General features: G+C 40.5%; 1 protein-coding gene across 2 annotated transcripts in view; it reads left to right on the plus strand.

The window, feature by feature from the left end:
* LOC127363484 (polypeptide N-acetylgalactosaminyltransferase 10) overlaps positions 1-15175 on the plus strand; it is a 329736-nt gene that overhangs the window by 233144 nt on the left and 81417 nt on the right. Inside the window, exon 1 of one of the 2 annotated variants that reach the window (XM_051399974.1) lies at positions 7615-7901. The exons of the other annotated variant lie outside the window; for it this stretch is intronic. Within the exon in view, the coding sequence (XP_051255934.1) occupies positions 7743-7901 (159 nt within the window). The 5' untranslated portion in view covers positions 7615-7742. Of the gene's footprint in view, positions 1-7614; positions 7902-15175 lie in introns of those variants that run through there. 2 annotated transcript variants of the gene reach the window in all.

Genomic DNA, 15175 nt, shown 5'->3' on the forward strand with positions numbered 1-15175 from the left:
AACTGGCCTCTGTCTGTTTCTCAGGTTGAGTTCACTGGAAGGCTGCTGAGCCCCGATTGGTTGGATGCTAGCGGCAGCTACAACAGCTGTTAGCCGAGTTGAGCCAGAGCAGCTGGACAATATTTCCTCCATTAAATATGATGCAGTTTCACCAAAATCACTGATAAAGTTGTGCTGTGATAACGCTGTTTTGGCCCCCCAAAAACACTAATTAACTAATGAATCTTCGCGGTATCGTTAAGAGTTGAACATTGATTGACAGGTGAATGTCATATTATTATTGGTTGAAATTGGTTTATGCTTACATAAGCACGCATCATATTTTGTTTTATAGGAAGACAAAAGGATTGGATTTGGATTGTTAAATAAGGACGGTATAACTGAACCCATCTCTTTGTTGCACATAGGCATATCAAAAAGTAATAAAAGTTTGGATGATATGCAGCTTGTATTTATGTAGCCACAACAGCAAAAGTTATTATTACATTTTCCTGAGGGGTAGCTCAGCTGTACATCCTTAATTATCTCACGACCCCTCAGTTTTATTTTATGACAATTTGGAGGGGGTTGACCCCTAGGTTCGGTAAACTACCTAAGTTGATATAAAGTAGTTAAAAATAGCTACTCGACTAATAATAAAATGCTGCTTACACACTGACACATAATTGGTTAATAAACTGAGACAAACACACCAAATCAAAACCCCTCATTATGAATGTCACCACAGGAATTGACTTTATATTTCTACAAGCTGACAGTGTTTCCGCGGAGCCAGGACCAGAAGAACTGCAACTCAAGACTTTTCCATAGCCTACTAGTTTTAACATTCAGTCATAGTGGTCGCTGCTTTACATACAGGAACAAACTTGCATACATGCTCTGTCAGTCAGTCACTTTGCATTTTATTGCATTGCAGCTGTCGATCATGGAGTTATCATTGATTGGTTACATGCCTGAGGAAAGCTGAGTCTTTGCTCGTCACCAGGGATCAAAATGAACACGTTTTCAGTCACTGATACTGAGCAGAACTTGCATTAGTAAGATTGGCGCTTCAAGTGCATCCATGTTTATAAGATTGTACAGGCTTAATAGGCAGGTCAACACTGGTTACAGCATCTGGGTAATGAGGGTTCATGCACACACACACACACACACACACACACAATCTTTACACATAAAAAATGCAAGCCTTCGGGATGCCTGTAGGACTGTAATACGATTATAGAAAATGTTTAAGGTCTTACTTTTATTTTAGATGGGATAAAAGTATACATGGGAAGAAAATATTTTTTTTACAATTTAATATGTTTAGGGCTCATTATTTTTTGCATTTCTCCTCATTTTTTTCCCTTTCTTTCGGCTAACAGAAATACTTTGAGAATGCCACGTGAGGACCCTGAACTGGCCTGGACAGCTTCCTTTTTCAGCAGGAATACGACAAATTATACAACAAATTAATGCTGCCCTAAGTAAACTGGTATTTTTCACCTAACCTTTCCTGTTTTGCAGAGCGACAATCTGCATTGAGAAAACACAACAGAAGTGGCCTGGAACTTGTTCTGTCAATACACAAAACATATTATAATAAAATGAAACAAAAGACAACTACAAAATAACTATTTAGAGTTTTAAAGATGTTTTAAGATTCTGTTATGGGAAGAAATTTGTCATTTAGTATTTATCCCCAAACCAGAGATCTCCAAGCAATATATTTTCTCGCTTGGACAAACAATATGAATGTTCTAGTGTTTATCTTTATTAGTTGAATTCATAGTGTCATTAAATTCTAATAGACTCCTTCCCTTGGTGTCATAAACCAGTTGTAGTTCTTGGCCAACATTAGTACTCGTGTTTGACATGTAGACATGTACTGGGTCATTGAGGGCAAAGATTAGCCACATTACCAGAGTGGACGGGAACTCAGGATGTGTTGGAGTTGCTCTCTGCACTAATCCTGCTCTTTCTATTCCTGCTCAGGACTCACAGAGAGAGAGAGAGAGAGAGAGAGAGAGAGAGAGAACAGCTCATTCCTCTCTCGTTCTCCTCATCCGTACCAGCCTGAGTTGTGACAATTCAATCTGTTCAGCGTCTTCAAGCATGAATTATGGATGAACCCTGCAACCTCTGAATGTGGTGGGGATTTACGTTGATCGAGCAGCCCTGCGCTTTATAACTCCTCCTGCTCATGTCACAGGCTCAGCGTGGATTTGAAATAGGTTGGAAAAAAATAAAGGTAATTTGCAGAGCATCAAAGCAAAGCATCCTGTTAGCATGCCTTTATTCCCCTGGTGACACACCAATGATTGACTGCTGTGTGCTGAAACCCATTAGCTGTGTTCATTCTGGCATCGACTTACTTCTGATGACAATTAGTTAGCATCAGTCCACTAAAGCAGACAAAGCTCCGACAGTGCTGCCAGGGTCAGGTAAATAAAATTGATTTGTGGAAAGATGTTTTTATGTATAATCTAGTCGAGTGCAATTACAAAACATTTTGAGAGCGGAGACAGTGGTGATAGTATCACTAAACGATAGGAAAACACACACTAGTAAAGTTCTCTCCTTTTAACCCCATTACCAGACATGAGCAAGTATTTGTTTTTGTTTTTTAGACATGCTGGAAACATGCCTGAAATGTCTTGCTTTATATTTTGGCGGCCAACAGTGGCTGTGATGCTATATACACCGACGATATACCTGCAACATATACACCTTTCACTGCAGCTTCAATGTCTATATCTGTAGAATATGTCACAGTCATGGCAAAAAATATAAATATATTATTTAAACTCAACACCTCCTGTATCTGTTTCAGATTAAAAGCTCTCTGGCGTTTCTGTGGACAGAATCCATTCATGTGTTAACAAGGTTTTTATTGTATGGTATTTATCAAAGGCAAATTCAGTATAGAAAGATAGGGCTGGCAGCAGCCACGCAGATGAACACCGTGTGCGTGCCAGATGCTGCTGTTCAGCGCCATAGCCGTCGCACACTGCTCAGGTCGGCAGTCTGAACCCAGTGTAAGATGTGTTGGCATTTAGTTCAAAGTACCACTGTGCCTAAGTAGCTACAGTACAACCTCATAGCTGCCGGACTGCTTTAAACTTCATAACTTCCAGTCAGTCGGTGGCATTTTCCCAACAGCAAGGGGTGAAACTATTTCATAAATTACACTATAGATGGTCCAACATCTTTTACTGCATTGTGAATTTGTGTAAAGTGAAACGTAGCAACACTACACATAGCACACATTTCCTTTTTTGTAAAGCAACTACTGTTTATTACAATAGCATAATCCCATTTTGGACGGGCTCAGAGAAAACTAGGAGGGCAGTTAGAGAGTGCAGTCCTCTGCCAAGGCCAATAATCAAGTCTTCTATGATATCTGCACAGCACTCATTTTAATTATAACGCGTTTGAGCAGGTCAGAAACTAATTCTGTATTAATCCCCAAAAATCACATCCCTGATTACATATTTCTTACTGCTGCATTTGTTTCTACAGGGATATTTTAAGTGACATCTTGCAATGTTAATGAAAGTGAAGAATAATTTGTGTATCCATCCTTGTGGACAGTTCAACCAAGTTTCATGACAATTGGGCCAAGAGCTTTTTGACAACCCTGCCAACAGACACACAAACAAACAGCACTTAAAAAAAAAAAAAAATAGGTGGGCCTACCTTAAAGACCCTTTTAGCAAAAACTAGGAAATGATTTACATACTGTACTTAAATCACTGGTGTTTAATTAGGAAACATTACAGGCCATAAATAAAATTAAAAAGAAAAAAAAACACACCTCATGGAGGCCACGTTGCAACATAGCCTGGCAATCCGTGATAACCAGACAACTGGCTGACACAGCTGCAGAAAGGCAACAAAACACCAGCAGTAAAACAAATCAGCAAGCTTACTGGGCACAATAGCCTGGCACAGCAGCCAAATAACCAGACAGTCACACACCTGCAGAAGCAAGATCCACTCCTCTTAAACTCACTGAAACAGCAGCATAAGGTGCGTGCACATGTGCTGAATAAACTATAACATGCAATACTGCACATCAGCACTGAACATTATTTCACTTCTGTATAGTGATTTAGTCAGTTCTGGTTTAGGAGAAAAGTACGGAAAGAACTTGTGTGTTACCGATGACCTTGCCAGGTTTGACCAGAATGGCAGTTGAGAAGAGTGATATCGCTGTGCAGTTTTGTCATGAAGGATGCACCAGGCCTGTATTTCATCTTGGGACATATGTCACTGGGGCTGAATCACACTTTAGTATCAGCTTGCTCTTTACACATGAATCCTCAATGTGTGACTGTGTCTGTGTACATCCTTCTACTCAGCTATGTCTTAATTCTCAGCCCAAAGTAGTTCATTTATTATTTAACAATCAGTACCTTACCATTAACATGTCCACAGGAAAATAGCTTGTCCAATTCATGATATTCTCACATAATCCAGTTGTGGTACAGATATATAATCCTCACCTAAGTACATACAGAAAATGTCAACAATATGAATCTTTTGTGCTCAGGTTTTTCTGTCAGCATGGTCTCTGGCTGTGTGATTTTCTTTTTCACGTTTTCGTTTCTGCTCATGCTTTTGATGCCTTTTTTTTGTCAGTCTTGACTCACATTGATTTTTGCCAAGCACTTTTTAAATCCATAACTCTGCAGGTTGCATGCAGAGACATAGAAGCAGCTGTGGTGTGGTGCTAGCAGGCGGCACATATAATACTGACGCAACAAACACTTAAGACAAGAAAGTCAGCGGGCATAGACCACAATCACAATAAAAAATGAAAAGACCTTCTGTTCCCCGCATGTCAATCTACACTCAACTTAACCGACTTTAAAATTCTCATTTGTTTCCTCCATGTCCACAAAAAGTGTAAATATATGAATATATGATGATGATACATGATATGTGTACTTTGAAAATGTACTTGCAGTTTTGTGATGAAACATATTAAAAACTGATCCCCTTACACTTTCCTGCTTACCAATCGATGTGTTTCTTTATGATTTTATTTTACCTTCTGTATTGACACACTTTCTCTTCTCACTCTAAGAGTGGGTCAGCTGGCAGGGGTCATTATGAGCAGAGACTTTTGCTTTACCAGGAGCCAAACGATGCCAATGTGCATGGAGGGGGAACCGTGAAGACCCAGTGAGCTTTGCACAATGCATAGTTTGATTTTCGGTATATGAATACCTTTTTTATATACCATAAGTATTTCTGATTCTTTATTTTGTGGTTCCAGGTAAGGCAGCACTGACCACCAGCACAAAAAAGGGAAGCTTTAAATGTTTAACTTTATGAAAATGTTGGTGACTCCATAGGGATTTGCCAAAAAACTGACAACAAAAAAATGGTGCACTGGGAGGTCAGGAAGTCTTTACCTGCAGTGGATATGTCTCTGTAAATATGCCATTAATAGTTGTCATTATAGCTGACAGTATCAACCACACAAATTTCACTTTTCACAGCTTGTTAATTATGTAAAGTATGACTGAAGCCACAGCTTTGCTATTTGAAAATTACGTTCTTTCAAATTGTGATTTTGATGGAAAAATGATTTATTGTTCAGCTTCTTTTATCTTCCTCCTATCATCCTTTGAATTCAAAAATGTGTCTCCACAAACAAGGAATAGACATGGAAATGCACTAATGCATGCTTACAGCCAGTTTACAACAAACATAAGCTTTGTTCTGTGCTCACAAAATAGATATGGTGGCTGCTTGGATTTCCATCATAGACAAGATTAAGCTTTATTTCCTCCACTGCTGGCACTCACTCAGCTGTGTTGAAGGGGCTGCAGGAGAAACTTGATGGAACAGATGGTTGTTGTTTTGGCCCTCACTGGATTAGTAAATACCTTCTTCAGTGTGCTGTACAACAGCTTTCTTTTGATGACATTTCCAGCATGCCTTGATTGCGCTGAGATTTTAATTCGAATAAGTGACATATTTCAGCCTGTGCCATTATGAAGGTCGAGTCATGTGCACTGAAATGTTATTCACGTTTAAAACAAGTTAAACAGGTTCACGTTTACAGAATATGGCAAAATGAAGGGTTTTTACACTTTGTTGTAGCACTGAGCTACCTTTTTTAGAGGGGTTTCTCAGCAGCATGTTTTGTAAGCATGCATTAGTGCATTTCCATGTCTATTCCTTGTTTGTGGAGACACATTTTTGAATTCAAAGGATGATAGGAGGAAGATAAAAGAAGCTGAACAATAAATCATTTTTCCATCAAAATCACAATTTGTGACACAAACAAAAAGCTTTATGTTCTTCACAAATCATCCAGATTTGGCTCAACATCTCCACTGCACATGCTTTGTACAGCACAGCTGAGTGGAGCGTTTTCATGCGACGTCACCGAATGCAGAAGTCACCACGGTTATTCCCTGCTGAGTGGCAAACACAATACAGTCAGCATCTGCCTTTGCGGACTCACAAACACTGCTAAAAAGGACTGTTGTGTACTGGACTGTACTTAGATTCAGAAAGAATTCAAGAAGAAGAATTTAAAGACAGCTGAAGGCTAAAGAGAAGATAAGCAACATGACATGACAAGTGGCTGAGTTACTTAACTAACCACGCACATATTTATATGAATGCAAAATTTAATCAAATGATAATATTTTTAAAATCTGCTCACAACCACATGCTTTGATGTCCCTGAGATTTTGATCAGGCTGACAAATCCAACACCGAGGCAGGCATCCATATGCCTGCAGGCTTTTTCAGTGTATTTTCCACAGCTACAGATATAGGCTACAGTATATATAGATGGATGACAAATTAAAGGAAAAAAACAACATAAAGTGTCTCAGTAAGGTGTTATGTGCCTCTGGAACTGCTTTATTGCTACTTGTCACGGATCAATGTCAAGCCACCTGTTGGCCACTCTGTGTTGTGGTGGGGGCTGTATGACATGTGAAAGTGACATTAATGCACCTCCTCCATTTACTCATTGAACACAGTGCCATATAAATGGGATCTGTAATTCAATTTTCACACCCTACCTGGAATTTAAGATTGAATATGGTCATATTGGTTCACATATTTAGTTTAACAGTGTCAGGAAAGTCAATCCAATCAGATCTGACAAAATTTGAAGGGTTTGACCATATATGTTTATGAAAAAGTCCCCAAAAGGAATAATTCATGTCAGTTTAAGTTCATAAGACAATGTTCTCAAGTGATTAAAAAATAAATAAAAAATCAAGGTTTCATGTATATTCACGCTTAACTAGTGCAGATCTACTGGGTAAACGCTACAGGTGGCTATAATACTGCAAAACAGCGTTTGTCGTATTTCCGAGGTGCATTTGAAGGCAGCACAAGTCGTCAAACTAAATCACCATACATAACTTTTCATGATGATGTATTTCAGGTTTCCTCTGGCTATTAGTCCATTTCACTGCGTCACCTACCGGCTGCGACTACACAAGGCCAACTCAGTGGATTTTAAGAGACGTTACATCTCATTCAAAAGTCTTCTCTGTTGGCTGAACCACCTCCTCCTCCTCCTCCTCCTCCTCGACCCCGCTCTGGCGGAAGCGCAGTGGTTCGCTCCCCCTAGCGGCAGAGCTCGCAGCCGTGGAGCGTCACAGCGCCCGTGTCCGTCCCCCAGTCACAGTGAAAGTTGTCTCCGCTTGGAAAAGCGGGGGTTCGGGACTTGCTTGTTTCCACCGGCCGCTGCTTCACACACGCTTTCTCCCGGAGAGATGAGGCGGAAAGAGAAGAGGCTGCTGCAGTTCGCCGGGCTGCTCATAGCGGCTCTTCTTTTCCTCCCCAACGTCGGGCTGTGGTCTTTGTACCGGGACCGAGTGTTCGACAACTCGCCCGACACAGTGGACGGACCGGGCGGCATCCCCCTGATACAGGTAAGGGCTCGGCCACGGGTGGTTCGGCGTAGCGGCGGGGGTTCTCCGCGGCTACCCGCTGTGTTATCGGTCGTCTCGCTGTGTAACAAGGGTGACGGTATCAGCCAGAAATACCTCAAATGTTGACGTTAGTTTTGGTCGCTGCAGTGAAGGCAGAGATTGGTGGTCGGCTGAAACGCTGCGTGCTTCCCAGTGCTTCTGTTCTCGCCTCAACCCACCCCCCCTCCCCTTCAAAACATGATCCTTTACATTCCCATACCGTGTGTGTGTGAGATGTGATTTACAAAATGGACCTTTCTTTAGCACCGTGTCAGCGTTGGTAGGTCACCAGGATAAAGCCACGTAGCTAACCCGAGCCTTGGGCGTCGCAGTAAAGTTACAATAACACAGACTTCAGGAAGTTGTCAAAAAATATGAAGCGGGCGGTGCTGCGTTCACAGGTTGACAGGCGTCAGCACACAGTTAAAAAGGTGCAACACAGGGTTCGTTTTTATGGTGAGGAATTCACGTGATCAGTCTTTAATTTAAGAGCAGGGTGTTTTGTTTTTTTTCTGGTCCCAGTGTTTTGTAGATCTGAAGTAATGTATGCAGTCATCTTTTTCTACATGGAAGTTTAAAGCGCCTATGTGTAATACTGGTATGTTGTTCTAAGCATGTAGTGCTGCAACTAGTGATTGTTTTCATTCTCAGTTTCTGTTCCTTGTAATTGGAGCTGTCAATCTTAAATTGGCAGAGCCCAACACTAATCCCAGAGACATTCAAATACAGTGATATGAAGCACAAACAAGAGCGAACCATCACATTTCACATACTGGAACTAGCAAAAGTTTTTCATCTTTTTATTGGTAAAACACTAAAATGATCTGACATTTATTTTGTTAATTCATTGTTGATTGGTAAATTGATGGTTTCTTTCAAATTATGTTGATGATACAAGTTATTCTATGTAGGAAATTTGTCGTATTTTTCAAAAAAGGACAACCCCCCCAAAAAAAAAAAAAAAAAAACTGGTCCATTTGACGCCAAAGTAAAACATGTTCAAATCTGAGGTTTTTCTGACAAATAAATAGAAGTACATTTGTTAAGCGACTCTTGCTGCTGTTTTGAAGACCTATTAGTAATCATTAAAGACTTTAATAGAACTATAATAAAAGACTAAATATACTGCCCCCCCATACAGTATACTGTATGGATTTCTCAACATTGTGTCGCAAGTTGTCATTTTGTTTAAAAACTTAAAACTTAACAATTTCTCTAAACAGGAGAGATACTGTTTCTGTACCAGCAGAATGGAAGGTCCCATTTTGGAATAACTTCATTAGATTATTTCTTTGGTTTGAACTGAGGCAATTAGGCAAATGTCTTAAAAAGAGGATGATTGACAGGCAGAGGCTGGAGCTGGGTGAAGAATTTCCAAAAACCTCACCAAACTGGGCCTTGGCAGACAATAGTAGCTCCTCTAATTCAAATGAGGCAAATCTGCTGAATGGAGTCTTTCACTGAAGGTATGCGTGTGTATGGGCATGTGTGTTGGTGTGAGTTTTGGATGGTGGTGGGGTTTGCCCCGATCGAGTAAACTTGCTTGACTGGACAGATTGTAGAATTGTAGTGAGAAGGACATACTGAAGGCAGAGTTGAGTTTTGATGTGTTAGCTAGAGCCTGTCTTATAAAATGCCTGTTATGTTTATCTCCTCAAGCAGAAAGGAACTGGAATAGTATATCAGATAGCTCTGTGCACAATAATTGTCACAATCAATTCATCTTTTATTCTATAGATGTTGACAAATCCCCATCAAAAGTCCACAGTGATGTTTTCTATGTTCTATTGTTATCGGCAGTTACAGCTAATTTGCAGGCGGGATTGTGGGTCTGATAAAACCAGCTTATTTTGCACAGATCTTCTCCAAGGATTACTTTTCTCAGCTCAAGTTTGGATTTGATATTTTAAATGAGAAGAGATGTTATGAATGGGATTATAGGCTGGGAAAAGCCTGTTACATATTTGCCATCAGTGTGATAACAACAGTCAACCTTCAAAACAATTTGATAAGAGACAGCTGATTTAAGAAAGGAGGCCGACTTTCTCCAGCGGAGGAGCCATTGAAGGGAGAGTTTAACCAAAAACAGGAAAATATAGTTCCGACAAACTGCGGTAAAAACCCCATCTGAGGCGTATATCCCAAATGTCCTGTATAGATATCCAAGAAATGCTCCTAAAACCTGAAAAATATTGGCATGTCCCACTTCTTGATTGGAAAATAGTGCTTTCGGAATAAGGCCGAATTGAGAATATCATAAAGGAATATGCAGTTTCCATGACCCATGTTCAATTCATAATAATGTCATCTTGGAATTATAGTGGAAAATTAGTGTGCATGTCAACATAGCCAGTGGAAGAGCTACTCTGACTCATTCCTGCGACGCAAACGTGCAATCTGATGATCGGCAACTGTCATTACAATCAGTCAAATAAAAATAAAAAATCAATATAGTTACTAGATGAAGGTGTAATTGCCTCACTCAGAGCTGTGGAAACAGACAACCCCCCATGATGTTTCAAAGGGGGTATATTATTGTTCGCACCACTGTCGCAAAGGCAACCAATCGCTTTCCATTTTCCTCAGAGCCTAGCTCTTTGGGGAAATGATCAACACAACTTTCAAAATAGTAATAGAGTAGAAAGAAGCATGCTAACTGAAGACGTAAACTGAACTTGTCACAATTTTATATTGAATTTGGGAACAGGCAAAAGCTATTGCAATGATGCGCATTGCATAGTAATAACATCTGAGTAATGTTATTGCTTCGCTTCAAACAAGTAACTACATCAGGGGTTGGTGTCGGGGGGGGGGGGGTGATGTTAACATTAGAGGACATTAGGAGAAGAAGCGAGAGTCTGTTCATTTATTTCATTTATAAAATTCATTTTAACATTTGAATTTTCCTATGAAATATCGTACCTGGTGGCAGACAGATATACACGTGGATGGTGTGATTTTTCTATAGCCATTGAACTGTGTTATCAACATTTATTTCACAATAAGTGAAAGCAAAAAAGATGTCTATTTCCAATTTAAATATATGGCATTTGCTGTGTGATAGAGGGCTTTTGCACTTTGCCCCTGAAGGCTAATGTTATATTTATTTACCTCGTGCAAGGAGGCCCTGGGGAACCCTACACATTATGTGTTACAAACATCATATGTACCTGCTTTCTGACAAGTGTTGTCTGCTACTTGTGTACTTTAGTGACTTGTCACTAGGGCTTTAGTTTTCACAACTTGCTGATTGAACAGAACACCCAGGTGGCCCGCTTCAGACGTAGATGCAGGCGTACAACTCTGACCTCAGCACAAGATTAGAGTGTCTTTCTCTGAGGGGTTAACCTTCTGTTCCGTGCTAACACAACTGTATCTAATACAGCAGCTACAAGTAGTGTAAGCTGTTATCATGTGCCCATGAATACGGTGCCTGCATGAGTAGTTCATACCGCTCTATCAAACGTGAGCTGCCTCAGCGCTCCCCCACCGTGACAGTGACAGAAGGGTAATTTGCACGTTTGCCGTCTCTTATTAAGGACGCCCGTTGAAGCAGAGGTGTCTCAGTTAAGTGGAGGTTAGAGAAGATGAGAGCAATGGGTAGAATTAAAAAGAGGCCTGACCCGCCGCCTGCTGTGCTGCCCAGCTAACCGGCTGAGTATCTGTCTGCATTGGCTGAGATGCGTGAATGTCCTGACAAATGCCTGGCAAAACTTGTGCAAATGCATTAACGCTAACTTCCCAAACCTTTTGAGTTTGTCCCGTCCACTTTTACTTCAACAGACGGGGGCCTTGTGGGGTCAGTTTTAGCTTCATATTGTCTCAAATATCGATGATGATTGGGGGGGCAGACAAGTATCATATGCAGTTCCTGTAGTGTTGCTGGTTTGACTATGTTAGTGGATTTTTCCTACGTGTGATTTTCCATTAAATGTGAGTTGACAAATGTCCAAATGTTGTATGACCAACAAATCTACCAAACCTAAGCTGAGCTGCCTCCAGTAACACTTTCTTTAGCTGCTTCACTCTAAGGCCATTGCGGATGGAACTGGCATGAAATTGACTGAGAAAATTAATCAATAATGAATCTTGCCTGTTGCAACATCTCACATGTGAGGCTGTGCTGCTGCTCTCTGACTGCCATTGCCCAGAAAATGAATCCAACCCAGCGTGAATTATTGGAGGTGGGCTAGGCCCAATAAAAAGAACTGTGCAGGAAATATAGATTCAACTACATATCTGTACGTCCTGCATATACAGTATATACGTATTCCCAGGTCAGGTTCCATTTTTGGTACGACATGCCAATGCATTTTCCTCCCGCTAACTGGATGATATCAGCTCTGATAAAAGTCCAGAAGATAAAGTGTGCTCTTGAAAGGAAAGTTGGCTGAGATTCACAGCCCTGTCACAGAAAACTGAGCATCATACAGGCTTCTGTACACTGGAGGCTACATTTATGAGCCACACACTGTAGGCTGGATTACTGTTCATTCATCACTGCAGGACCTTGTGCGTTTCGCCTCTGACACATGTACAGTACACCTCACACACACAGAGACACACACACTTATATACCCTGCTTTTAGAGCCAGTAGAAGGTCAGTCAGCGACAGTCTGGTCTTATTAATGAGCAGAGCTCAAAGTAAACAAGGACATCTATGTAGAACATCTCAGGACAAGGAGAAACCCCAGCTGAAAAATATGGTGCGAGCATCTTTCACTATCCCATTTCTGCCTCAGAAGTCACAGATTGTTGAACCACAGCATAGCCAGGCAAATTATTACTCTAGAACAAACTGGTTTTCTGAATAAATACCCCCCAGTTCTCCAGTCTTATTTTGAATTCCCTGGCTGTCTGCTTGTGATGTATTCCTACCCCACAGTCACAATGCAAATCAGATTTTTGTTTGACCCTTCTGTCCTCCGGGGCTCCCACAGGCCTTAAAAAACATTGAAAGTTTGACGTTTGTCCTTTTGAGGAAACATAAACAAACCCCTTGATGCTTTATTCATTTACCTAACCGGTTCAAAACCTTTCAAAGCACACACGTTGGCTCCAAGTATGATCGGACCCAGTTAAAGCATTTAATGAAATAATTTGCTATGTAGCCTACATTGTCATAATGAGAAAAGCTAATATTTGCCCAGCAATATACCGGGAGGGAAAACCTGTAACTCTTCCTGTATTGATTTAATGTCGGTGTTCATTATGCTGCCACTTGACAAATATGTTCCGTAACTCGGTGAATGAATGGTTTAACTTTTAGCAGTTTACTCTGCGATTACATTTTTTAGAAGATAGAGTTGTTTCTCATCACTAATACTAAATTCCAGGAACTGGGCCAAACTACGCATGTGAAGTCATTTAAATGTCCCAGATTCTGATGCCTTTGTGCAATCGTCTGAAAGGCCTGGTCCCTGCTTTTGCTCAGCACTATGGCGGTGTCGAACTAGTTGACCTGCAGCTCCCTGTCTGTTTCCTCTCTGTTGCTATTCTGATAAACATTAAAGTTGAATAAGAGCTTAGCCCGTGGTTCTGTGAAAAATCTCTCCTTTCTGCTCTATTGACATCATGTGGGAGAGAGGGAATGATGTTTCATGCCAATAGCAGGCAGTGATTTCAGAGCGCTCGGGTACCTCAAGGCTGCACCTACGGGGAAGCGTGAATGCAAAGTGCACAGAAACAAAATTGAAATTGAATGGATTTAGGCTGCCCTCGCAAAACAGCTCTTGGCGATTTCACCGCACATGCACAAGGATTTGAAGAAAAAACGGGAGTCTCCTCAAGGCACATTTTGGAATTGGGAGTAATTTCAGGCTGCAGTGAATTTCCTGCAAACAAGTGAGGGAAATGGTGGCTCTCTGCAATTAAGGAAATCACATCAACTCTATGAATCCTGTGAGGTTAAGAGCAATTAGAGAGGCTGAGTAGGATTAAGACAATTTAACACGGTTTATGATAACAGTTGTTAGAGTTCATTAGAGTTGATTACACTGCATAGTGCTGTATGTTACGTTTTTGTAGAAATTGTCTTTTTGTCTCCGCAAGGATGACCTGTTAATGTTTGTTTATCAGTGTTAAACTGTAGAGGAGGTTAATGTCAATGTGAGGTCAGAGAGGTAAAGTTAGTCAAGACCTTTAAAGGAAACATCACAATTCTGAATTGTTTAATAATCACACTCAAACCTGCAGTTGTTAACTTTTCTAAAGAATAAAGCTTTATATTTGCTGAAACTTTCCCTATATCCTGACAGTAGTACATGAGACAAATAATTAGTGAAAAAAAAAGTTCCTCTGGTTCTTCCTAGTGCTCCTAATGGCGTTTCCTAGAATCTACCAGGCTTGGATGAAAACATCCAATCGGAACTGAGAAATATCCAGACACAGACGCTTTGGGTTGGTGGCTCGAAGATAGATGACCGAGTCTCATTCTCAGTGTCTGTATTTGACGATGCTGGGAACGAGACTCAACAATCTTTCTCGGCTCTGGTTGGTTGTTTTCATTCAGGCCCGGTGGATTCTTGCAAATACCATTAGGAGCACTAGGATGAGCCAGAGGAACCAGGTTTTTTTTCTCCACAGATTATCTTTCTAATGTAATCCTGTCAGGATATAGTTTTAGTGAATATGACTAAAAGTTAGTGACGGAATGCAGCTTTAAAGGCTTTGTGTTTTCTTTGTGATTTGCTCGTAATTAAAATCTGGTGACATTGTTAAAAAGAAGTCCAACCTGGCAACAAACACAAAAGAGTAAAGAGACAAAAGAAAACACAAGAACAATTGAGAATTATGAATCGGAACATTATTTGATAATGATTAGAGTTGTTAGTTGCATCCCTGTGTATAACGTTAGACCATGTCTCTGACACATGGAACTACGATCAGACAGGGGCAGATGATATGAAGAAATTCATGTGCTTAATATGTTACAGTGTCTGCGGACCTATTCAAAATCACAAAGTGATGTGTTCATCATATACTAAAAAGCAACATTTTTCATAGCTTTGCTAAGATTTTTAAAGAAATGTTCAGCAAGGTAAGAGTAAGGCAAAAAATGGAGTTGTGTTGATATGCGATTTCCTCACAGTAGGATTATTTGGAGAGACAATCAATCACACAGCTCCAGGATTTTGTAATCAGGAGACAAGTTGTTAGTCAGTACCTGATGCAGTCTCATTGAGCTGTGGGCTAGCTGTGCTGCTAGACTGGGAAATGAGATTTTACCTTTAAT

Source organism: Dicentrarchus labrax, unplaced genomic scaffold (genome assembly GCF_905237075.1).
Source record: "Dicentrarchus labrax unplaced genomic scaffold, dlabrax2021, whole genome shotgun sequence".
NCBI classification, from domain to species: domain Eukaryota; kingdom Metazoa; phylum Chordata; class Actinopteri; family Moronidae; genus Dicentrarchus; species Dicentrarchus labrax.